At 40.2% G+C, this 25,678-nt stretch overlaps 2 protein-coding genes and 1 long non-coding RNA gene across 5 annotated transcripts; 2 read left to right on the forward strand and 1 right to left on the reverse strand.

The window, feature by feature from the left end:
- Window positions 1–28: 28 nt before the first annotated feature.
- Window positions 29–11,571, forward strand: bmi1a (bmi1 polycomb ring finger oncogene 1a). Its single transcript, XM_077624893.1, is given in 18 exon segments — window positions 29–225; window positions 988–1,099; window positions 2,542–2,721; window positions 4,470–4,530; window positions 4,624–4,680; window positions 4,748–4,801; window positions 4,992–5,040; window positions 5,669–5,832; window positions 5,954–6,202; window positions 7,846–7,963; window positions 8,040–8,136; window positions 8,213–8,268; window positions 8,361–8,408; window positions 8,650–8,761; window positions 8,901–8,943; window positions 9,029–9,127; window positions 9,209–9,289; window positions 10,509–11,571. Coding segments are annotated over 18 exon segments (2,076 nt in total). The 5' UTR covers window positions 29–86; the 3' UTR covers window positions 10,866–11,571.
- Window positions 11,572–13,707: 2,136 nt separating this feature from the next.
- On the forward strand, window positions 13,708–23,882 carry spag6 (sperm associated antigen 6). 2 transcript variants are annotated; one of them, XM_077624307.1, is made up of 12 exons: window positions 13,708–13,790; window positions 14,125–14,200; window positions 14,275–14,370; window positions 14,449–14,615; window positions 16,456–16,639; window positions 17,649–17,854; window positions 19,399–19,572; window positions 19,642–19,794; window positions 20,837–21,028; window positions 21,110–21,226; window positions 21,315–21,460; window positions 23,625–23,882. In XM_077624307.1, the coding sequence occupies exons 2-12, from the start codon at window positions 14,176–14,178 to the stop codon at window positions 23,686–23,688; spliced, it is 1,524 nt and encodes a 507-aa protein (XP_077480433.1). In that variant the 5' UTR covers window positions 13,708–13,790; window positions 14,125–14,175; the 3' UTR covers window positions 23,689–23,882. The 2 variants fall into 2 exon arrangements, with proteins under 2 accessions (XP_077480433.1, XP_077480434.1); XM_077624308.1 differs by lacking the exon at window positions 13,708–13,790 and having other exon boundaries at window positions 13,930–14,200.
- Window positions 18,239–25,302, reverse strand: LOC144091722 (uncharacterized). 2 transcript variants are annotated; one of them, XR_013305832.1, is made up of 6 exons: window positions 24,376–25,302; window positions 23,921–24,151; window positions 21,148–21,407; window positions 20,844–21,016; window positions 19,693–19,936; window positions 18,239–19,588 (listed from the first exon to the last, which is right to left on the reverse strand). It is a non-coding gene; the product is annotated as an uncharacterized LOC144091722 (long non-coding RNA). The 2 variants fall into 2 exon arrangements; XR_013305831.1 differs by having other exon boundaries at window positions 23,921–25,302.
- Window positions 25,303–25,678: the final 376 nt, after the last annotated feature.

Genomic DNA, 25,678 nt, shown 5'->3' on the forward strand with positions numbered 1-25,678 from the left:
TTAGGATTCCCCGGCATGTGATCGCCTCGCAACCCGGCTTGTCAGCTGATCTGTCACGTGACCTCTCGGCCCCGCCCTCTCTCAAAATGGAGTTGTCGGATTCCGTGCAGAGAGGACTCCGCTCCCTCGGCGAGCCGTCAGCCATGGACGACGCCGGCTTCCCGGCTCTGGTTGACGTCTGTTTCCGCTCTCTGCTTTCCCCCGGGCCGGACGCCGAGTTGCTGGGTGAGCTAAGAAACGCTCTTTGTCTCCCATTACTCCATTTTCCAGGAGACCCCCTCAATGTACGCCGAGTGTTTTTGGAATCTGTACTGGGATATCTTACCCAGCTTAGTCCTGTCATATATATTCAAAGTATATCCTCACTGACATATAGCCCAATTGACATTATTCACAGTAATCATATACTATTCCTTCCTTTTGTTATTCAAGTCTTGTATTTGTTACACACCCCACGCTTATTTTGACACACAGTCTACTCACTACTACACTCTAGTGGTCAAAATAGGTAAACGAAACACACCCACCTATATTCAGAACGAACGCCCACTTTAGACTAGGAGAGACCTTATATATTGGAGTCAGAACACGAAAGTCTTGGTCTTTTCTCTTGCAAATAAACGATGTACTGAGAACTGACCTGGGATCCCCTTTCTATTTTTCAAAAAAGAACATGTGGCGTTGTAAGTACGAGGTCGAAAAGAAACAAACGCCAATAATTCCTTCAGGTCCAAACTCACTAGCGGTCATTTGATGTATAAATAATATACTATTAGCACTTTATAGCATATTATGTTTCCAATTCAAAGCGGCAACTCCCCTCCCCACCATTTGGGAGATGCAGCTGAGGGTTCCATTCACATGCAAATCATCATTGATTTCCATTTTAGACGTCAATCAGTGAGAGGAGAGTTCCAACCCGTGTTACTACTGGGTATTCGTTTGTTGTTGTTGTTGTGGTTGACTTCAGGCTTCTGTCATCTCCAGACGGTCCTGAACTGAAGCAAATCGAGCGGATTCTCCTGAAGCAGATTCACACCGCAACTTGCACCTTCATCCTAGAAGTGGTCCGGCAAAATGCTGACGAGACAGCCATAAGGTCAACAATTGTAGATAAACCATTACAGTTTGCAAAAAATGGGGCTGATACATTTAGTAGGTGGTGTGACATTGACTCCTTCTAGAGGTGAAATCTCGAGCCCAAGCCCGACCCGACCCGCCAATCATTACTTTGGGGGCTTCTCTTGCTGAAAAAAAAGTATGATAAAACGTGTGGCCTCTCTCGCTGACTTTTAAAAACAAAACAAAAAAATATATGTTTCTAACAATGTATACTAAAATGATATGTGGATACTAAACTAAGGAATACTTGTTATAAAATAAATAATTTGGATAAAACAGGACTAAAAAGGAGCTTCAGAGCATGTCTGCGCACGTCACGTGAACACCACCCTCTTAATAATCTTCCCCTCCGCAAGTCTGCATCTATTTGACATGGAGGAAGAAGTTAAGGTTAAACTAAAGACAGGAGAACTGAAAAGACCGTAAGAGTGAGTTGTGGGAAAGCTTCAAATTGATTGTTGAATATTCGACAGAAACTTGCGTTGGCTTCGCTGAATGTAGTCAATGTGGTGCTTCGCTTTCATTACGAGAGCAAAAAGACTGACACCTTGACGCTGAGCCGGCATTTAAAAAGCTCTATGGCAAAAGTGATGATCGTCAAACATCTATATCAGGGGTAGGGAACCTATGGCTCGGGAGCCATATGTGGGTGTGGGTTTTGATGGGTGTATATGGCTCTCTGCTAACCTGTGTGGTAAAATATGGAAACCGCTGGTGAAAGACCACCTAAGCCCCGAATGCACCAATGAGAGCGTCACACTGTGGCCCCGACACTATCTCTAGCGGCTTTTGAATCATAATTTTTCTTCATTATACTCTTCTGCATGCATACTCTCATTGATACTCATTGATTAGCAACAGTGAAAACATGTTCTTAAAAGAATTCAGACTTTTTTTTACTTTCAAAGTGGTGAAATGATTAATAAGTGCACACATTTTCATGTATTTTTACTTTTAAATTCTGAGTATGGCTCTCGAGGAATAATGTTTGAAAATATGAATTGTTTATGGCTCTCTTCGTCAAAAAGGTTCCCGACCCCTGATCTATATTATCATATAAAAAAGTAAATGTTTATACAGTCTTGTTTAACTTAGATGTCGTTACAAGAGACAGGCTTTAATTTATCAAAAATCGCCCCTCCTCCTCCTGACTTGGGGGTCTTGAGACCTCACAAATAAAATTAGAAATTTTGGGTTAGCTTCGGGCTCGGGCCTGCAAATCAAGTTAATTGGTCGGGCTTTAATATCCGCAGGCCGGGTTGGGTCGGCTTTTTCTCGGCCCGATCTTACCTCTAACTCCTTCCATATGTTGTGATATTTTTTGTCTGCGTCTTGTTAAGATAGCAAATACCTGTTTCATCTATTATCTTTTAACTATTCCCTGTCAAACAATTTTCAAAGTGTTCTTTGTCCCTGTAGTTCCTGCCTTGAGGAGCTGTCATTCAGTTCAGAAAGAATCCAAATATTCTGTAGCTGCTATCAGGTTATACGTGTCTGTGACTTTCTATAAGCATCATTTTGTCATCATTGCCTTGAATAACCAATCCTTTTTTTGGATTTTCAGAAGCACAAAAAGGATATAGAGCAATTGTTAGCAAGGTAAGACATTGATAAAGCCACCTAGTTTCTATACCACTTATTCTCATCAGGGTCCGTGAATGAGCTGGAGGCAGGAATTTGGTGCCCAGTGGAAGGGGCGCTGTTAGCGGAAGAAGTGAGCAAATGGTTGCTTTGCTGGTTGAATTAGGAAGAGTTTTGTCAGCCATCATTGTCTTTCTATAGTAGCCTTGCTAATAATAAAGTTAACTCATGCTTGATAGCAATTCAATCCATCAATATAACATGCTGGCATTTCTATCCCTCTCAAAATGTTTTCATAGATTGCCCAATTTAATGTTTGAGATGATCTAACAAATTGTAAATATTTTTAAAAGATGACCAATCCTTATGAGGAATCACATTCAAAGCCATATATCTACAGTTGCAATTGAAGTGAAGCGTTTTCTATGGTTGACTTTTATATTTGTTTGGAGATATTTTGGCCCACTCTTCCTTGGAGAATCCTTTAAATTATGAAACAATGGGAAGTTTTGGATCATGAATGTCCTCATAAGGTCATGCAACAATATTTCAATGGGATTTGACCCCAAAAAAGGAGGGGTCTTTAAAGCAATTCATTAGTTGACTTGTTGGTGTGTTGTGTGTTTTTTTAATACTGTTACGTAAACCAAATGTGCTCCAACTGCTGGCCGATCATTCTCACAGATTTTCTGGTCAAAAGGTAAATTCATTCTGCTATCAATCACATCAAGTTGTCCAGGTTCTGAAGCATCAAAGCATCCCTATTTCATCATACCACCGTGACCATATTTGATTGCTAATTTATTATTTGAACGAAATGTGTTACACTTATCACGCAAAAAGAGACTTCACTGAAGAAACAAAGGTTGGTCTTATTAAGTAGGTTGCAAAAAGTAGTTAAAAACTTCCAAACGGCACTCAGTTTAGGAGAGACTCCTAATTTCCCCAAAAGAAGACATACTGATGTTGCACTTTACTAAAAGAATAGTTAATTTTTATGCGTCTGAATTTAGTTTAGTAGTTGAAAATAAATTAAAGAGTAATTTTTAAATAATACACAATCTTTATCATTCTTCAGCCCTATAAAAGTGAGGTCTAACCGAGTGATGGAGGATTTGACTCATAATCAGAGTGACAACAGTTGAGCATCAATGCTTCATTTGTGGAAAAGGACTGTGACTAGTTTAGAAATTAATTTGTAACACCTATATTTGAGTATATTGAGCTCGTGGAATAACTTTATTCTCTCAGAAAAAATCTTTTTCAATTATTTATTGACTGAACAGGTCTAAAGGAAATCAGTGTTAGGTGTGGTCAGTGAAAAGTAAATTCCTATAAATTGAGTAGCCACAGTTAATTATAATTTAATAAGGAAGGCTGGTTAGTTTTGCCAGATGTGGCCAGGTACCTTTAGATATTTTTTCCTTCATAAATGAAGTGATATTTACGTATACGTGGGTTGTTTGTCTGATACTTACATTTGTGAAATGATATTAAACATTAAAGTTGGGGAACTATGCAAAAAATGAGGAGGGGGACATATCTATAGTCAGCCTTTTTTTGAATACAATAATGGATGATATTTCTTTATTTTGAATAAGTCTGCCTGTCTTAACTGCCTATTGTCCTTAATTGTTTTTCCATATCTGTCATTTTACTGATACGTATAGAAGCCATCAATCAATACAAATAGATCAATAATGCAAATGGAAGTGTGATGGCTGCAAAAGCTTGTCATCATATTTTAATTTGTCTGTTTTTGATAGCATTGGAAGACAACCAGCTCATATTACTGACGTATCATGGCGCCTACAATATCAAGTGAAGGTACGCGAATACATACGTTGCTTCATCATTCAGTAATTATTTTCAAAAAATATTTTAAAAAATCGCAAATTGTGCCGCTTGTTTGAACGACAGAATGGACAGGTCGATAAGGTCAACGAGCCTTTCTACTTAATAACACTCAACACGGAGGTAAAAAAACGCACTTTGTATGTGTTACGTTTATCGTTTTGACTAATGCCATTATGCTTTTTTTTAGAATAAATGTCGACCCGAGGATATCACCTTTACATGTAACACGGAGCAATTACAGGTATTAGAACCAAAAAAGTCCACCTTCAAACGTATAACCTGTTTTGTAGATGGGAATTTCAGCGATCGTAAATGCTCATTTGTTCCCGTGTTCTTGTGTAGTTTTATGAGGAGCCGACATTTGAATTCAAACTGATAGGCAGATGTGTTTTAATTGCATTTATTTATATGATAAATGCGTGATTTTGCAGGACATGGTTGGCAAGCTGAAGGACGCAGCCAAGAGTTTCGAGAAAGCCAGTCAGATGTGATGCAGTTTTCCAGCGGCAGCTTCTTTTGTCATTTTGTCTTTGTAATAAATAGAAATGGCTAATTAAAACGCCCCTTTGCGTTCTTTCTCCGCTTGTCTTCCCAGAAACACCAAACCATGTCGCGTTGGCGACACGCTCGGATATTTGAACACTTTTCCCAATCTAATCAGCTCATTCCCCTTACCTTACAGCAAAGTTCACGTTCGACATGTCAAAAAGACGCCGCCGTAACCGTACACAAACCTCGTTAACACGTCAACTTTTATCTTGGAAAAATACGCTTTTTTCCCCAAGTGTGTCAATAAAAAAGTGCGTCACACGCCAGAGCGCGAATGTCCTTTTTTTTGGTTCGTCACTAAAAGTGGCAAATAACAGAAAAAGTGCGTTGAGTTGTGACGTTTCATTTTCGGGTCTTTGATAGGGAGGGAAAAAACAACAGCCGACAGTAATTTCCAAGCTCCCTTAAGCGGGAGAGCACGTGACCAAAAGGGGGCGGTCCGACCACAAGCCATTTTGGGGACGGTGTCAGTTTCCACGGAGCGCGCGCTTACACGCGCACGCGCACACACTACCACCACCACCGCCGCCGCCGCCGCCGCTGCTGCTGCTTCGCTCAGGAGGAGGGGGCCAAGTGGGAGATTTTGGAGGCAAACTTACGCTGGCCGAAGACGGAACGGGATCGAGCCGACGCCAGAGGAATTCGGGGCGCGGGGCCAGCGCCGCTCGGACACGCTCGCAAAGTGCACGGGCGTCCACGGAGGGCGGCGTTCGCGTCTGGCGTGTGAAATGCGCTCGCCTCGGCCACTGACAGCGTCTGCAGCCTGCTTCAAGATGGCGGCTCGGCTCCGATTCATTCGCTGCTGATTCGCCTCCCAACTTTCATTGTCTATCCGCCCCCCCAGCCCCAGACAGCCGAACCCGGCGTACAGGTACGTGCTTTCGGCATCGCTTCCTACCTCGAAGCGGCGCCCGTTCGCCGGTCCGCGGCGGTTCTTTTCGGGATCTTTTCCCCCCACCTCCTCCGCGCCGATCCAGCGGCGGATGTTGAGCTTTGGCGGCGAGCACCGACGTGGACCTCCGTGTGCGTGTCTGCGCACTTTCTACCGGGGAAAATCGGTTCCCAGCTCGTGTTAGGAGCCGAACGAAACCCGGTACACGCGCCGGATTCAACGTTGATTCGCCGGGCTTTGCGTCCGTGCGGCTCGATGGCGGATCGCGACTGTTTTTCTGGGGGTTTTCTTCCTCTCATTTGCCAGTTTGCGGGCGATGCAACGCGGACTCGGCTGAGAGATCGGCACGATCGAGACGTCCGGGGGGCTAATATCCAGGCACATTTGCGCCGATTCGCATCATTTTATAGAATTAGCCAGTTTAAGGGTTTGCGCACGCGATGGGATCACGTCGGTGATTATTTGTGTAATCTGCGGAGAGTTATTAACTTAACTTGGACGCACGCGAAAGCGAGCCGTTTCAGATGGTTCGGAATTGGCGGCTTTTGTTAGGGTTGCTTTACCAGGGGTCAGGAAATATGCGCTTCAAAACTGCGATTTGCTTCTTTTGGTGGATATATTTTCCTTTTTTTGTTAAATGAAGGAACGGTACAGTATGACAAAAGGATTATTGTCTGTTTGCGGGGCTGCCAAAATCATCAGGAATTTTTGGGGGAGTTGTGTGGCTTAGATCCAAATCGGCTGGTTTTTGCTGTTAAATATGGTTAAATGTGATTTGAAAAGCCACTGTTCAACTATGATAGCACACATTTTCTTTAATGCCGTCATTCATTGAAAATGTGAAGACCGTTTCATAGTGGGTCAGAGAAGAGAGCATCTTTTTCTTCCTGTCAATTGCAATTTGTTGTTTTTATTTTCTCCTCTTTCTTAAATCTGGGGGGATATTACACTTAAGTCATAACTAAAATGGTTTATAAATTGACTCTATCCTTCTGTTTCATTTGTTATCATCACTCTAAAGGTGTGAGAAAGTCCACACTTGACATTTGAGTGATTAGTGGCCGTCAAAGACGCAGGCACAATTGTGGATTCATTTTTTCTCGCAATTTTTCAATTTTTTCTTCTTGCAGGTCACTGTGTGGAGTTTTTTTCTCCACGACTGGTTTGACACCCAATCTGTGATAAACACATGAACCAAAAAGTTCAGAAGACCCCTTTTCTGTTTTTGTTTTCATTATCACGGACACAAGACACTGAATAACTGCCAACGTCATTGTTGTCCTTTAAAGAAAAATGCCCGTTTGAAAGTGAGGTTAAAAAAAAAAACATGCGGTCCTCGCCGTCTGTTTATGACGCAAAGACCGCCGTGAAAGCCGACGCATGTTCTTTCCCCCCTCCCCTGCACAAAATGGCAGCCGCGCAGTCAGTATGCCTGCACGCAGAATGCCCCTTGCGCTTGATTTTTACAAAAAAAGCTCTTGTTATTGTTATCCCCACAGAAGAATCATCCAAAATGGTTGCCATAGAAACACACAAGCACTCCCCAACACCTGACATGGGAAGCGCCCTATTTTTGCTGCTTTTTTGCATATAAATGAAGCGTGAACCTCTTATTTTTTATTTTGGTTATTCCTAGATGGACTAAAAGCCTTTGTTGTGAGGATGGATGATGTTTATGATCAAATTAGCATAAAAGATGATGTTGCTCTAACACAAGTTAAGCAAACAGTCGCCGCCTTCTTCCAAATGGTAAAGTGGTTGTGCCTTTTTCTTTTTGTGTTTGTGTGTGTGTGTGTGTGTGTGTGTGTGTGTGTGTGTGGCGTGTTTATCTTCAGCCATTTTAGCTGACAATGCATCGCACGACGAGAATCAAGATCACCGAGCTCAACCCTCACCTCATGTGCGTCCTGTGCGGGGGTTACTTCATCGACGCCACCACCATCATCGAATGTCTACACTCGTGTAAGCACGCCGTCGTCAGCCGTGGCTTCCTTTTCGCAATTTACGCACCTCAATCGGCATTCGCTTGTCTTTTTAGTTTGCAAAATGTGCATCGTGCGTTACCTGGAAACCAGCAAATATTGTCCCATCTGTGATGTGCAAGTTCACAAAACCAAGCCTCTGCTCAACATTAGGTGAGAAAGCATCTTAATCGTGGAAAGACTTTTGTCCAATGGGAAGTTAAACTTGCTTGTGTCTTCCTGTGTACAGGTCTGACAAAACTCTGCAGGACATCGTATATAAATTGGTCCCAGGCCTGTTTAAAAGTAAGATGTTGGTTTGTTTTGTGTCGTATTATCATATAGCGTCAAATGACAACATACAATTTATTAATTACTCTGCCACCTCCAATCAATAGATGAAATGAAGAGAAGAAGGGACTTTTATGCTGAGCATCCTGTTGAAGGTGAAATTAAATTGAAAACCAGGCATTTACTAAGCAATATTTTTACATTCACACCACTGTCATGTGCTGTTATTACATTTTGGGATATCGCATTGCTTTGGAGTATCAATACATAGTTGAATTGGGAATCTTGTAATATTTTCAAATGGAATGCATGGCATGATGTAACAATTTCCAAGTGAATTATGACTCCAATGTGATTTTTTTTTAACCGCCTGCAATCTGACTTTTTTTTTTTAAGCATCCAATGGTTCCAACGAGGACCGAGGCGAGGTGGCAGATGAGGACAAGAGAATAATCACAGATGATGAGATCATCAGCCTCTCTATTGAGTTCTTTGACTCGAGTGCCAGGTAAGGTATCATTTAGAAATTTTTATCTATAGGTTTTTTGTTTTTATTACCCCAATTCTATTGCAGTCTAGATTGTCCAAAAGGAATATTTTTAGATCGTGTCAAATCAATTCTAATGTCCACAATTAATTGTGTCCAGACTGGCGATTGGACTTGGAGATAAGCATTCAAGAAAAGATCCGGTACGATACATTTTTACCTTTTTCCGGACGAAAAGCTTTTGCTGTAATTTAATGCTGTAATATCGTGTCTATCTATATTTCTCAGATGGCAAACAAAAGATACCTACAATGTCCAGCAGCAATGACCATCATGCATCTGAGGAAGTTCCTGCGCAGCAAAATGGACATCCCAAACACTTACCAGGTCTTTTATACACTGCTTATAATGTTTTTAGTCATTCTAAACTTATGTCATTTTTACGAAAAAATTGTGTTTTGATTGTAGGTAGAAGTCATGTATGAAGATGAACCTCTGAAAGATTACTACACATTAATGGATATAGCATATATCTACACTTGGAGAAGGGTGAGGATAAATTCATGCAATTTTCCATACCTTTTAAGTGTATTTTTAGAGTCATTTTTTGGAATATCAATATGTACTTGAGAACAAATCATGTATTTTTTTTAAAAATATATTTTTTTATTTTTTTGCTGTCCCATTTCCGACAAAATCAGAAATGTCTCATGTATGCAGTTTTTAAATTCTGGTTATAAACATAATTGATAGAAAGGGACAGAAAGAGTGTAACTTTACTTTTTGTTTTTTTTAATCAATTTTTTTTGGGGGGGGGGGGGGGGGGTGTTCCACTAGGATTTTTGTCTTTTTGCTTGTAATTACCCTTTATAACCACTTACACCAGTTTATCATTTTATAGTGTATGTATTCATTTGATATAAGTTTATGGGTGAAGAAAAACTATGGTTGGGGGAACAAAAAAATTGAATATAAATGTTTTAAAAATGACATGACCCTCACTCACAGGCAGACACATTTTGTTCTGGTATTTAAATTCTTTTGTATTTGCTTCTTAGTCTAAATTTAATTTCCTAGACTAAATTGTTGAATTTTAACCCTGAATAGTCACAACAAATTTCCATAATTTCCATCTTATATTTTAGTGTGTAAATATCTGCATCTATTGTTAGAAATTACATTTTGTAAATTTGAGGGGAACACCTCCATTAGTTTGACCCAATTACATCTTTCATTGACAATTCACGATAATTGTCTATGAAAATGATTTTACTTCTTTAAAATCAGCAAATCTGGAACTACATAAATAAACACTTATTTTGACAGCTCTTATTTACTTTTTCATGTGATCGTATCAAACAGTATTTAGAATATTTTATAGTTCTGCAATTAAAAAGCGAAATCATAAGTTAAGATTTTAAATCTGCAATGGCTATCTTTTACTTTTGTCTTTTATAGTTCATGTAACAAAGGGGGTGGAAATACATTTTTTAAAAAATAATTTAAATATACATAATTTGCAACAAATAGCAAGTATCTTTTTGGGGGGGAGGGATTGTTTTTACTTTGAAACTTGTGATATTACTTATATATGTCACTGTCGTAAAGTGAAATATTGCCATATAATACATGAACATGGGTCTAATCACATATTAAATTAGTAGTTTTTCCCTTTAAAATATTTTTTAAAAATCTATAGTTTTGTGATATAGTGATATTAGAATTGTTTTTATCCTTTGCTATTTTAAAATGTGTTCTCTGTTCTTAGACGGGTCCACTCCCTCTCCAGTATCGAGTGCGACCAGGGTGCAAGAAACTTAAGGTGAGCCCTTCCCAGCCAGAGGGCGGCGTCCACCGCTCTGGCCCGGAAAGCGACTCGGCTAGCGACAAAGCGGGAAGTCCCGCGGGAGCGCCTTCCACGTCATCCTCCCTGCCGAGCCCCGGCCGCGAGCCGGGGCAGTCGCCGCTCCCTCCCCCTCGAGGCCCGGGCGGCAACGTCAACGGGACCCCAGCCATGCCCCCATCAGCCCCCGCCCGGCCTTTCGCACAGCTCAGCGGAACCCCCAACGGCGGCGGGAAGACCCGGAAGGTCTCTTTCAACGGATCCGCCACCTCATCCGGCTGACACCGCCTGCACCGGATGGCTCAGCTAACGCCGTTATCTTGCCAACATAGTTCCTTTTGTATAGTCCAGTGGTTCTTAATCTTGTTGGACCTTCACCGAACCTGCAGCCATAATTGGTCATACGGGGCATGTTATTATTGATGTGTCTTGAGATCGAACCCAGGTTAAGAACCACTGGTATAGTCGTTTGTTCTCTCACCGTTCTGACGTTTTATGGTTGTGTCATTTCTGTAGTGCATTTCAAAATAAAAGGAACAAGGAAGTTATGTGGGATTATTGTGAAATATCCAAGGTGGAATGATGAAAAGAAAGCATTTTACTCGTTCAGAAGGCGAGATTTTTATTTACAGGAACGAAAAAAGTCAGTTTTATTTTGTCAATTCGTCACAATTACTTTTACTGTGTGTGGATATTTTAAATGATGGTCATGAACATTTTTTTTAAATTCTGGCGTTTTATCTGCCCTCTCAGTTTATTTTTGGCTTTGGGAGAAATCATTTTTTTAGAAGCCACGTGTATATAGAAAAAAATACAATTATGCCTTTTTAATCAATGGCGATTTTCTTCCGTGGGAAAACATTTCACGCTCACTGACGTCACGTCTCCCGTGTTTTCCGTTCATCTGTCAATTCACTCGATATATGGACAATTGTATTGTTACTGTTGCACAGAATAAAACATCTAAATAAAAAAACTTTTACACTTACTATTGTTAAGCGTGTCTTTTTAAATATTATACAGTATTTTTCTTTTACACGGATTGAGCTTTCAAAAGACATCTCAAATTATAGAATGCTTTCTTTTGAGGAAAAATTAGATTTTTGTCAGGCAAAATAACGACACTTAAAAATGAATTCAGTTGAAGTAAAATGAGCAAACTAAAAAAACGCATTCCTGCGCAGTGCGCATTTTCATTCGCGCGGGTGTATTAATTGTTGGAATCATAAAATAAACGTCTTTTACAAATAAAATCGTCAAACCCATTTTGTAATATTTCAGAAGGATCACATCGCGGTATTATTTCTTGAAATCGCCCTGTCTTTTATGTGATCTCTTTGTTAAATGCGGCAAAATTAAAATTCAAGAAAATAGAACTGGCGCAAACTGGGAAAAAAATCCCACCGTAGCGCAAATCCAACCGCATAATTTCTCCCAATTGCAATAAGAAATTCGCTAATTTTATACCCAGAAAAACAAGGTTCTATCAAATCAAAGCCACAGGTTAAGCAAAAGCAAAACATTAGCGTGGTACTGTTCTCTCTTCAAGTCAAGTCGACTTTTCTTGCTGCATCCGTTTTGCGATTGACTCTGAAAGAACAACAAAAAACGATGTTATTGTCCGTGTAATTTGTTATTTTATTTTATTTATATATTTATTTATTTAGTAGCTCTCGTCACACTAAGTCAGTGTTTCCCACCCACTGTGCCGTGTGCAAAAGGCAGGTGTGCATCGGGAAATTCCGAGTCATACAATGTAATATTCAAAGAGAAAAATTCATATGAATATAACGAGATTAAAATGGAAATATTACAAGGTTAAAATCAAAATATGATGAATTTTAAATTATAGATTATACTATTACAAGATTCAAATTATGAAACAGTTTTGTTGCTTTTTTCCTCTAACATGACCCGGAAGTTGTTTGGTTTCCACGGCATCAACTTTTGGCGACGTAAAGTCTGTGTGAGTACATTTTTTAGGAATATTAAGAGATTTAAGTCATATTTGGAGAAAAGTCATAAAATTATGTAATCTCATAATTTTATGTAATTTTGTTCATCTCCAAAATTACATTACTTATTTTTCCATCATCCGAACCGGAAGTTGTTCAGGGTCAGCAGACATTAGGCCAGTGTGGAAAAAAATCGATTTTGGAATAATTTTGGAGGTTTATGTGATTCCTGCTGATAAAACTTTGATGAGAATGACTATTGTTAATAAAGGTAACATAGTTTTAATTGAAAAGATTTTCAGATGGTGGTGTCCCCTTAATTTTTTTCAATGCAAAAAGTGTGTCGCAGCTGAAAAAAAGGTTGGGAAACGCTGCACTAAGTACCGTGGGTTGGTGGTCACGTGGTTTGGGCGGTGACGGTTGCTCTTTGGCCGGCATTCTTCCTGCTGGTTGAATTTCTGTCGCTAGAGGGCGTCTGCGTGCTCTTATAAATGTGTGCCTGAAGATGGTGAAGCATTGGTTAAAAGCTCCAAAACAAATAAAAATGCTGTCTTTGTAATTGTGATTTTTGGAGAACAAAAATGTCTTTCAGCCAAAGGCCCAAACTGTTATGTATTCATTGTCATCTGTTCTTGTTGATTTTGAATTGTCCAAAATCCAAATTCAAAACGCAAATGTAGATATGAATCCACAGATTAACGCCATAAATTTAATTCAAACACGTGCAAACGTACTAATAAATATTGCTTTGAAAGGCCTTTTTTAATTAAATTGAGCGTCATATTTGTCTTCATTGTGAGTCGTTAAACGCATCAGCCTGGGCGTTTAATTTTGCTTAATTTAATAGGCTATATTATTTTACGAAATATACAATGCATTAAACATCGACCCGAACCAAAACCAATGATTTATGAACCACAGCTGAGCATGTACGACCAAATGTATTAGTATATAGTATAGCTATAATTTCAAACGGTGTTTTTTAATTAAATGTATATTACTTCGGCATGAGAGAAGCCCCATTAAATAAGAATAGAGTTCAACATGTCAAGATAAATTGCCGCGGCAAGGCAATCGCGAAATTATTGTCCAAATAGTCTTTATATTTGGCCTCGCCGAAGATCGTCTATTAATAGACGATCTTCGGCGAGGCATATCACGTTGGCATGGGAACATTCAACAACAAAACGGACTTTGCAGCAAGCAGAAACTCACCTCGAAGTCTCGGCAGTAAAATAAAGAAAAGTCGTTGGTGAGTTTTTTTAATTTATTTTTTTATATCCAGACTTTTCTTTTCCTGCAAGGATGGAGTGAAAAACAAACAAACAAAAAAAGATAAAGTCTCGATGCAAAAAGCTGCTTGTCACACACGCAGTGGTTCTGTTGACGCGCCGTGCTTATCTCTTTGTCATAAAATGCCGAGTGTCGTGAGACGTGTGACGCAAAGAACCTCGGGACTTCTTGCCGTTTGACATTGCGCTCGTCACAGATTCCCCACTAAATGGCCCCAAAATTGAGCGGAAAAATAAAGCGGCGACGTTGAGCCGCTAAATGACGTCCCTCGTGTTCAAATTTCCTGCACACAGGTTTGAATCTTTTTCTCGAACCCCCACCCCCCCTGATCGGCGGCCGACACGATGACTCAAAGGCAGATCGTCCAAGGTGAGATGACTTGATTTGCCTCCCCCCGGCGTTAGCGAGGTCCCTCCGTGATTGCGTGTTTGTGTGCCCAACAGTCTTTGAGCAGTATAATAAATCCAGAATGCAGTTTGTGCAAACAATTGCGGATCTGGCGGATCGGCCGCAAAATATCGAAATACTCCAGAGAGCAGGTAAGAAGATACGTCACGAGTACGTCCGTTTGCAACATCTGCTGTGAGCCTGCAGCCGAGCACGCGACCCTCCTGCAGGTGTCATGTCTATGTTGAGGCCCCTGATGCTGGATGTGGTTCCTGGAATCCAGCAGAAAGCAGCCTTGGCGCTGGGCCGCCTGGCGGTCCACAACGCCGACCTGGCCGACAATTTGGTGAAGGAGGACATCCTGCCTCAGTTGATCCGCTCTCTAACCATACAGAATGTCAGTATACCATCATCAGTCTTCATCCATACTTTTAAGCAGTGGCGGTCCGTGCATTTCCTAGTGACGCCTTCAGCAAAAACTATTTTATGGCTATAAAACCTCTACTGCAGCTATAGCTGCGACACATAAAAAATAATCAATAACAATCAATAACCTCATACAATTGAAATATTATTTAGGAATATAGCCATATTTTACTCACCAAAAATCATTTTTAACTGTACACAATATCCATCCTCCTTTTCTATCGCCATCGGAGCTAATGCTGAAAGTCGAGCCTGTCCTGTCGTATTTCAGGCATACGTTTTTATCCGATTTAGTGCAGAAAATGTTCGTTCCCGGTTGTGACAGGCTTGCTTGCTTTGGAGTTGTCTGACCTTTCTTAATGATGTCCAGCTTTTTTTTCTTGAAAAGTCCGTCTTGAAAATGGCTTTAAATCAACACAACAATATATTTGCTTGTGCAGCTCGCTCCAGATACAGTCTGCTAGCTCTGGCTAGTCCACTCTATCACTAGCCAATCATAGTTGGTGAAAGCGATGACGTATCCCTACACCCGTGAGAAGGCATTGTGGTGTTGCCAACTCGAAATCTGATTGGTTAAAGCAACAGTCTTATCGACGCTTGTTTAATGCAGCAGAGCCTGCAGAACTGATTGTGAAGGCCTTGAGGCAGATTTCTGACCCTGGCAACAAATAATGGCTGAAATGTGATTGGTTAAATGCTTCAATATGAAAACACACATCTGGAAGCAGTGCAACCAGGGGGAAAAGCAATGAAAGCAAGCTAACAGACAATTTGGAATTATTTAATAAGTATTCATGGACAAAATATAATTAACATCAGTCTGTAATTCAGATATTTCTCAGGCCAGCAGAGAAGGCCTTGAAGGCCCTGACGGCACACCACTGCTTTTAAGATAGAGCAAACTGCACTTTCAGTGACACAAAATAGCTATACATGTATACTGTGCAACTCAAAAAGGTATAAGAGATTTTTAATATCAGTTACGATACTTACCGAGGTAGCATTTCCTCCCCCATTATCCCAAAAATTATTGTTCACAATTTTACTGAACAGTTTAAAAGTAGATTTGTTAAATTAGCAGGGTGGGGATAAAGTCATAAACTTACACGTGGCAACTAGCGATGTTTCTGAACCAATACATATAGCACACAGAAATATTTTGTTTTCATTTTTATTTCACTTTATGTACTGCTTTATCCTCACTAGGGTCGCAGGGGGTGCTGGAGCCTTTCCCAGCTGACTCTGGGCCAGAGGCGGGGAGCACCCTGAATTGTTGGCCAGCCAATCGCAGGGCATAAGGAGACAGACAACCATTCACACTCACACTCATACTTGGGTGCAATTTAGAGTGTCCAATCAGCCTACCATGCATGTTTTTGGGAGTATAACCAGAGTACCCGGAGAAAACCCACGCAGGCCCGGGGAGATCATGCAAACTCCACACAGGTGGACCGACCTGGATTTAAGGCCGACGAGCTAACCACTCATCCGCCGGGCCGCCCATACAAAAAATAAATAATAATTTGAATAATAACCATGCTCAATTCAGCTATCCGGCGCACTGTTCCGTTTGCAAAGGATAGACCAGAACGAAATTGTCATTAAAGGAAAAAAATGGGGGAAAAACTGCATTAATCTTAGCGTAGCAAAATCATTCAAAATGTTTCAATGAAGTTCCGCCGCAGTAAACAAAAACTACAATATAAAACACATTTTGTTAAAGCCATGCCTCTGTAACACAATCACACAAAAAAGCCTTTTTTTCTCCATGAAACGAAATGACATTTTTCTATTCTTGTTCATCTCCGCAGAGGTTGTATAAGAAAGCAGCAGCGTTCGTGCTGCGTGCCGTGTCCAAACACTCTCCTGAGCTTGCTCAAGCTGTGGTAGCAAGCGGGGGGGTGGATGCGCTGGTTCTCTGTCTCGAGGACTTTGACCCCGGTGTGAAAGAAGCAGCTGCCTTAGCTCTTGGTTTTATTGCACGGCATAATGATGGTGAGAAACACACCGTATTTTCTCGCACATAAGCCGCCCCGCGTATAAGCCGCACCCTGCATGCATGTACATCTATGTGTATGTATGTATATATGTATATGTATATGTGTATATATATGTGTGTGTGTATGTATGTATATGTGTGTGTGTATGTATATATATGTGTATGTACACGTATATGTATGTGTGTGTATGTACACATATATGTATATGTATGTGTATATATATGTATATATATATATATGTATATATATGTATATATGTATGTGTGTATATATGTATATATGTACATATATTTATATATAAATATATATATATATATATATATATATATATATATATATGTGTATATATATAGTATATATCAGCAACACGCTTATTTATTCATATATTTATTCATGTATTTATTTATTAACTTACTTATTACCTATCTATGTCTAAAATGCCTTTCCTATTTCTGCATCCTCACCCTCTTGCTACTGTAACAAAGAAAAATTCCCTAATACGGGATGAATAAAGTTATCCAATCCAATCCAACCCTTAAACTTTCCTTGAAATCGTTGAATTTTACAATTTCTCACGTATAACAGCCCCCTCACAATTTTCACCTCCATATTCATGGTTTTAACAGGAGTACAAATGTGCTACTTTGAAGGGAAAATCTTAAGGAAAATTATTGCACGTGGTATTTCTGAGATACTGTATGAATCAAAATCACATTATTAGGGTCAATGTCATAAGGAAATTAGTAATTCATCCAGTAATGGTTGTTTTCTTACTACAAAACAGAAAATAATCAACAAATAGTAAATGTTAATTTGCCGGCCTCGACTAGTGAAAGTATAGTAACCCTGTAAGTCTTGTGCACATATAAGCCGTACCCCTGATTCAGTCATCATTTTTTCAAGTTACAAATATGGCTTATATGCGAGAAAATACGGTACTTTGTCATAATGGAGTTGGTCAGCATGGAGATCATTCTCTAATCTGCACATAAATTTGTTTCTAGCCTTGTCCCAGTCCATTGTGGATGCAGGTGCTGTCCCCATGCTGGTGTTGTGCCTCTTGGAGCCCGAAATTGCCCTCAAACGCACCGCAGCCTCTGTGCTCAGTGACATCTCTAAACACACGCCCGAACTGGCTCAAATTGTTGTAGAAGCGGGTGCTATTGCACATCTGGCGCAGATGATCCTCAATCAAGACACCAAACTCAGGGTAAGGAAATACTATAAAATTAATGACAACGTTGGGCTTTTTTGGGGGGCACACCTTCTATTTTCTATTTTTGTTAAGTCAATTAAATAATCAGCACAGCGCCATCAGCAGCCAAATTTCCTTGCGTCAGTCGTGGATGAAAAACTGATTTTGGAGGTCCAAAACGATAGAATTGTGAATGCACATAAGATTAATGCAAGAAAAGAGAGTGCTTGGGCCACTGTATCAGAAGCACCATGCCTGGATGATAAATTGATAAATTGTTTAGAGATAAATGAATAGTGTTTCAAAAATGCTGCCACTTTGTAATGTGTAAATATGGATGTACACTTTTAGTCACAGTGACAAAAACGGGAAAAGAACAGACAAGCTTGAGGCCAACAGTGGCATGTAAGGTATTTGTGTTTATTAAATTGTTGCACGTTCCGTTGAGCTAATGAAAGCATTTCTTCTTGTCATTTGGGGAGTGGATTAAAGGGAACGATGGTTTGGATGCAATATCGGTTCATGCTGATGAAATCTTGGAACTTGTTTTGTAATGCTGACTTCAAAATATGTCCGCAGAACAACCCGCTCCGTCCCAAAACCACTCCGTGTTGATTTTATTCATGTGACTTATTTTATTTACTTGATAAGATTTTGCAAGAACACAAAGATTTTGACTCTTGTCAGATATATTTAAAAAAATAAGAATGTTATCCACTATTGCTATCCAATTATTTCCCACACTGACTGTTCAACAAATTCCATGCCCATGATGTTCCTGTCAACCACGGGGAACGTTGATTTTGGTGATTTGAAAGGGGTGTTTCAGGAGCATTTACTAATATTTTTATAAGATATTGCAGAATATAAATGGCATTTCCTGGGCAAAAATGTATAAAACGATCTAATTTTTAAAGTTTTATTTTTTAAATCAATGACTTTCACTGATCCTTCCATCATCAGTGATTATTTCTCCTACACTTGAGTAATTATGAGAGTTTGCACTTTTAGAATTTACAATAGAATTCTTAAATCCCATTCCATCTTGCTCTGTGGGGACTTTTTACAGAGTGAATCGTGTGCAAAATTGTTGCTACCTGCCTAACCAGAATAGTAACCGAAATAACTTAAAAGTAATGGAATTTTCCAAATTTCATATTGACTAGCCTAAAAGCAAAGTGATTTGTAAATCTTATTCGGCATCTGGGGAAAAAAAGCAGAAACATGCATTCTGAAGAGGCAAAGTTGTATATCTTCCTTGCAATTGAACATTCAGAAGTCTGTCTTTCCTCTTTCTTTATGCATGTTTTTGTGGATTTCTAATGGCAAACCTGACACTATGAAGAATTGGTTTTCTGGTCTTATAGGATCTGTATGCATATGTTCTGCCTCAAGCAGGTAGACAACAAGGCAGCACAAATGCTAATGACACCTAGAGTAATTTATCATACTGTGAAAAACAACATTCTTAACTCTCACATATTGCATTATAATTTGATATAGTATGTACTTACTGTTAAAGTGTCTAGGCTAGCAACATCTGTTTTTTCTCCAAACAGCGGCAGGTCTTCTCTGCTTTAGGTCAGATCAGCAAACACTCGGTCTGCCTTGCAGAAATGGTGATTGAAGCAGACGTCTTCCCCGCGGCCATGATGTGCCTTCGCGATCCAGACGAGTGCGTGAAAAATAACGTCACCATTCTGATGAGAGAGGTGGTCAAACACACCCCTGAGGTAGGGTCCCCAGTCACTGAGCACCAACAACAAACATGCACAGTAAGATGTGTGTCACTGTTTTTGCAGCTGTCCCAAGTAATAGTAAACTGTGGTGGTACTTCGGAAGTGATCACTTACCTTGGCGAATGCCGTGGAAGTCTAAGGTTACCAGGGATTATGATGTTGGGATACGTGGCAGCGCACAGTGAGAACTTGGCCATGGCTGTCATTCTCTCTCAAGTATGTGCGTCACTTTTGCTCAGTGTTCTGTACGATTTTGCTTCCTCATCAGATTTAGCTACCAAAGCTTTTTCTGATAGATGTGCCTAACCATTTTTGCGACCAGTTTTTCGATAGCTGCATCCATTATTGTTGTGACCATCTGTAATGGAATTAACATTAATAAGTGAAAAAAAATCTTCCAGCTTCTGTTAATGGGGAAGCATATTTTGATGCTTCTTTGGCACCTATCAAAAGTGTTCCCAGTCATCTGGTACTCGGACGTTTCGTCGAAAGACGTTTGGTCCCCGGACGTTTGGTCCCCGGACGTTTGGTCCCCGGACGTTTGGTCGACTGGACGTTTGGTCGACCGGACGTTTGGTCGACCGGACGTCTGGTAGAACGGACGTTTGGTAGAATGGACGTTTGGTAGAACGGACGTTTGGTAGAACAGACGTTTGGTCGCCAGGTTGTTACTGTTGAAACCAGCTCTCAAAATTATAATCATGAGAGAAAGCGAGAGAGAGAGAGATAGATAGAGAGTGACTTTAATATCTAAATATCTAATATCAAAATATCAACAGTAAACTCTCTGTCATAATTTGACAGCGAGCGAACCCGGCGACCAAACGTCCGTTCTACCAAACGTCCGTTCTACCAAACGTCCGGTCAACCAAACGTCCGGTCGACCAAACGTCCGGGGACCAAACGTCCAGGGACCAAACGTCTTTCGACGAAACGTCCGGTCACGCAGTCATCTATGCATTCACAGATCAATGATATTCCCTTCAATACCCCCAAGACATCAATCACAGTTACTTTGGATGCGTTCCTAATTGTTACTTTTCGGCCAAAACGTATTTTGGTATGTTGATTGTTTCCAAAATGTGTTTGAAGGCGATGTTCTTGACAAAGTGAGCAAAACAAATTGGGGGTAACAAATGGCATAAGAATGCGCAGAACTGCAAAGTGGCAATTTCTGATGAGAATCAAGATATAGTAATTCTTTTTCAACTCCATTTGGAGTGGAGTGGCAGCTGGGTAATGCTTAGTTTCCTTCCAGGGCTTACTTCAACTGGCGCTCTGTTTATCCGAGGAGACGCAACATCACATTAAGGCCGTCACAGCCTGGTGCATTGGCCAGATAGGACATCACACGCCTGTGCATGCCAAGGCTGTTGCCACTGCCAACCTGCTGCCCAAGTTACTGCAACTCTACATGGATGCCAACAGTTCAGAAGACCTGCAGAACAAAGTATGTCATCCACTAAGAAATACACCCAGTTTGGTGAAACTCATTCCCAATTGAAATTCACAAACAAATCCTTTGCTTTAGAGTAAAAAGGCCCTGAAGATGATCTTACAAAAGTGTACCTTCCTTCCGGCGCTTGAGTCACTCCTCAACGATGCTCCGAGTAATATCATCAAACATGTCGTCTGCCAGTTCAGCAAGGCGAGTTGGTCCAAAACACTAGGACATCTGCAGTCAATTATTCCTCTCAAATGTCTTTGATTCTGTCTTCGCTCTTTTCGTATTGTAGGTGTTGCCTAATGACAGTCAGGCTCGCCGCCAGTTTGTAACCAGCGGAGGATTAAAGAAAGTGCAAGAAATCCAAGCGGAGCCGGGCTCTGTCCTGCAGGAACACATTAATTCAATTAACAGCTGCTTCCCAGAGGAAATAGTCAGGTATGAGTATGATATCTTTATAAGAAACTTCAACTTGTCGCATATACAGAGCTTTTCCTATGTTGAGTAGTAACACCATTCACAGCAGACTACAAGAAAATGGAAGTTACATGGAAATTGAATCCTTTTTTATGTTAAAGTCCCATAAAAAAGGTAATATTTTTTGCAGCCCGGCAGAAGACATTAAAATGTCACCACGCATCCAAGTATTGTTAGATTCAGTCTCTGATAAGGTCAAGGTCTCTGATATAAGAATAGAGGATTTCACAAATTTCTCCACTCAACTCTTAAAAAATGAAGTAATCCACATACAAACACATGCAGTTTCTGAGATAAGCGTTCTTGTCCTGAGACCATATCTAAAAAATTGTGCAAAAAGTATGCTTGAAATACCAAATATGTCTCGAGTACCCCCTAAAATGTCATTTTCTCTTTGTCCCCATCCCTGTCTCATCTCTCATCTCATTTTCTGAACCGCTTTATCCTCACTAGGGGGATGCTGGAGCCTATCCCAGTTGACTTCGGGATAGAGGAGGGGGACACCCTGAATTGGTGGCCAGCCAATCGCAGGGCACAAGGAGACAAACAACCATTCACGCTCACACCGAGGGGCAATTTAGAGTGTCCAATCAGCATACCATGCATGTCTTTGGAATGTGGCAGGAAACTGGAGTACTTGGAGAAAACCCACGCAAACTCCACACAGATGAGCCGACCTGGATTTGAACCCAGGTCCCCCACTGTGAGGCCGACCCCCAACCCTGTGACAAAATGAAAATTAAAAAAACTTAAAATGACATTAAAAATGTCATTTTTGGGGTAGTATTTGTTTCAGGGCGGCCCGGTGGATTGAGTGGTTAGCACATCGGCCTCACAGCACTGGGTGGGGCCCTGGGGTTCAAATCCAGGTTGGTCCACCTGTGTGGGGTTTGCATGTTCTCCCCGGGCCTGCGTGGGTTTCTTCAGGGTACTCTGGTTTCCTCCCACATTCCAAAAACATGCATTGTAGACTGATTGGACATTCTAAATTGCCCCTAGGTATGAGTGTGACTGGCCACCAATTCAGGATCTCGTCCGCCTCTGGCACGAAGTCAGTTGGCTTAGGCTCCAGCACCCCCCGCGAGGATGAAGCGGTTCAGAAAATGAATGAAAAAAAATGAACAAATTATTTGTTTCATGGTACTGTGGAAATATTGGTTCAAAAATATTTCAAATATTAAATATTCATGGAATCAGTTTTAAAAAAAAAAATCATGATAGCCGTGATTTTACCTCATGATGTGCATATCAATAATAATGACAGTAAATCTTTACTTATTCATTTAAATTCGTCCTTTTGATCAGCAGTAACAGCTATATTATAATTAGCAACAGTTAGCATTTCTCTACTGCAGGGGAAAAACTGACACTATGGTGTCGCAACAGTGTTACTGTGGTTATGCCAAACATTACTATTGTAGAGAGTCACCTCATTGTGTAGAGCAGGGGTGTCAGACTCGGGTTGGTTCACGGGCCGCTTTAACGTCAACTTGATTTCACGTGGGCCGGACCAATTTAGATATAATATTTTTTTTATTTTTATTATGAATGGATTAAAAGAACTGGATTAAAAGCCCTGATTATTCATTTTTTATAGATCTAAAACAATGTTTATTTTATCTTTTTTAAAATATATTTTTAGATTTTACAAAATGATTTTTTAACTAAAAACACAGAAAAAAATTGATTAAAAAATTACAATTATTGATTTAAAAAGGGGGGAAAATCAGGAAATGTAATATACATCTATGCTCTTCATTTTAATTTGATCCTAAAACAGAAAGTTGGCACTCATGATTTACTTTCCCGGGCCACACAAAATGATGCAGTGGGCCAGATTTGGCCCCCGGGCCACCACTTTGACACATGTGGTGTAGAGGTTCTCACCTGACTTCAGTGTGGGCAGGCGCGGGCTCAATTCCCGCTGGTGGTGGTATGATTGGGAGTGCGGGCGGTCGTTTGTCTCTGTGTGCTCTACGACTGCCTTTCGGCCAAAGTCAGCTGGGTTAGGCTCCAGCAACCCCTGCAACCTTTGAGGGTTCCAGCTCATGGAAATGTATTTTTTTAAGAATTCTAACATTCTTGAATGGCCCTTTAAAATTACATTTTGTGTTTGCTGTTGCAGGTACTACTCCCCTGGCTACTCAGAGGTGCTGTTGGAGCGTTTAGAGAACTTCAAGATCTCCTGAGTCTATCACCCCCAAAGCTACATCACCACAAAACCACGTGTTTCAAATATGCTTCAAACATTCAACATGTCACTGGATGTTTTATGTTTAGTCATGAAATATTGTAAGTCGTAGACTCCGTGAATATGAGAATATTTTGTAAAATTGTACCTGTAAAGTAGAGTAAATGTTACATAACTTAAAAATAAAACGCAACCTCAAGTGATTGAAAGGGCTTCTTCAAATGACTTACGTTAAAATTAGTGGATCTCCGGTGTCTGTTTGCAGCTCTGCTTTGCCCTCTGACGGTTGGGGGCGGTACTGCGGCCACTTCTTAGGGGAATCACGTCTGCGCGTGCGCAGCAGCTGCCGCGCACATGGCGAGCTTCTCTTTGTGATCGCCTTCGCACCAACATCAACGCTAGCGCCCCACATTGTTTGGTCGCAATGGCCGACGGACCCGACCAGCTGGCATCTCCGCCCCCTATTTAACAAGATATCTATTTTTTTAAATCCTCACCCATTCCCCTTTAAAGAACAATGACATCTGTAGGCTATGAATGAGAAATTAAAAGGTACAGAGCGATTGGATCAAATTGAATAAAATACGGCATTTAACATTACAGTAAACATTTGAGATTTTTTAAAATGCGGTGGGAAGGTAAAAATAATATATATAATAATAATATTTAAAAAAATATTTTTTACCTTGTCACAGGAACATAAGTGCCATCTTTTTATGCAGAGTAGTTCTAGCCCACGTATATCTAATAATATTAATAAAATTAACCTGTGCAACATCCAGCGTAATCACTCGGAACAAACATCAACATTTAAAGTGTACGATCCACACTATTCTTGAGATTAAATCCTTTTAAATCAGTCTTGTTCCGGCGATATATTAAAACAAAAACTAAAATACATGTGTAGTGCCATCTCTTCTTATCACTATGTTGTAGTTTGATTCGATGAAATGTTTTTCAATCAGATCAAAAACTACAATACATCGTCCAAAAGGTAAATACATCCTTTTTTTTTGTTAAAAAAAGCTTTTTAAATAGCAACTTCGCCCCCAATTTCTTCCTTAAATACGTTCAAATAGGGAACAATGTGCTGTACAATCCACTGTATTATTTAAGATTTAATGATTTTTTTCTGCAAGCGTAACTCTAAAAAACCTATTTAGCACTACAGAATCTACTTGCAGTAGGCAACGAAATAATATACGATTAATGAGTAAATTGTATGGAATCCAAAAACCCACAGGTATATTTTTACCTTGAAAAAGAGAACGAACATGCATATTGAAAAGTGGACACCTCCGTTTTGCGTAATGTTTACTTGTCGAAGTAGGTCATGAAAACACTGCAGCGAAGTCAGTTATAGGCAGTGAAAAAAACCCGTCCATAAGTAACAAAAGAATGACGCCAATAATTTAGGACCTATACTCGCGACATGGAAAACCTAATTTGAACGCCGTATCGTCTGTTTTAGCGGATTAAACAAAGGGACATCAGACAGTTCTAACACTTAACCTTGCACTCACAATCGACGACCAAATGGATCGTTAATTCATTTTTTATGGTGCTTTCATTTCAGTGGTTAAATCTTTTTTTTCGCTTTCACGGTCACCATTTCCCCAGTATCAAATTTATATTTACACACTAAAAGCCCGCCTTGAGCAGGGATATACCATTTAGTGACAATTTTGAGGGGTAGTCAAACTGGTAACTAAACGCTTTCACGGTCACCTTTCCCCAGAATTCAATTTATATTTACACACTAAAATCCCGCCTTGAGCAGGGATATACCATTTAGTGCCTATTTTGAGGGGTAGTCAAATTATGTAACTCTCTTTTTAAACATCAAAACAAGGCCAAATTTCTATGTATTACTTTCCTTAGTGTTACGCTTTATAGGGCAAGTAACTATTTGAAGTAATTAAAAAAACATACCGCCAACCCCACAAAAAACAGGCGTCCACATACATTGAAATCCCAGTTGGGTCATT

Source organism: Stigmatopora argus, chromosome 17 (genome assembly GCF_051989625.1).
Source record: "Stigmatopora argus isolate UIUO_Sarg chromosome 17, RoL_Sarg_1.0, whole genome shotgun sequence".
NCBI classification, from domain to species: Eukaryota; Metazoa; Chordata; class Actinopteri; order Syngnathiformes; family Syngnathidae; genus Stigmatopora; species Stigmatopora argus.

What these genes read in the sequence shown, in the direction of transcription:
- spag6 (XM_077624307.1), top strand. Translation starts at nt 14,176, where the DNA reads ATGACTCAAAGGCAGATCGTCCAAG. An exon ending in TATTGCACGGCATAATGATG is followed by an intron (nt 16,640 to 17,648) that starts GTGAGAAACACA and finishes ATTTGTTTCTAG; the next exon opens with CCTTGTCCCAGTCCATTGTG. An exon ending in TGGCTGTCATTCTCTCTCAA is followed by an intron (nt 19,795 to 20,836) that starts GTATGTGCGTCA and finishes GTTTCCTTCCAG; the next exon opens with GGCTTACTTCAACTGGCGCT.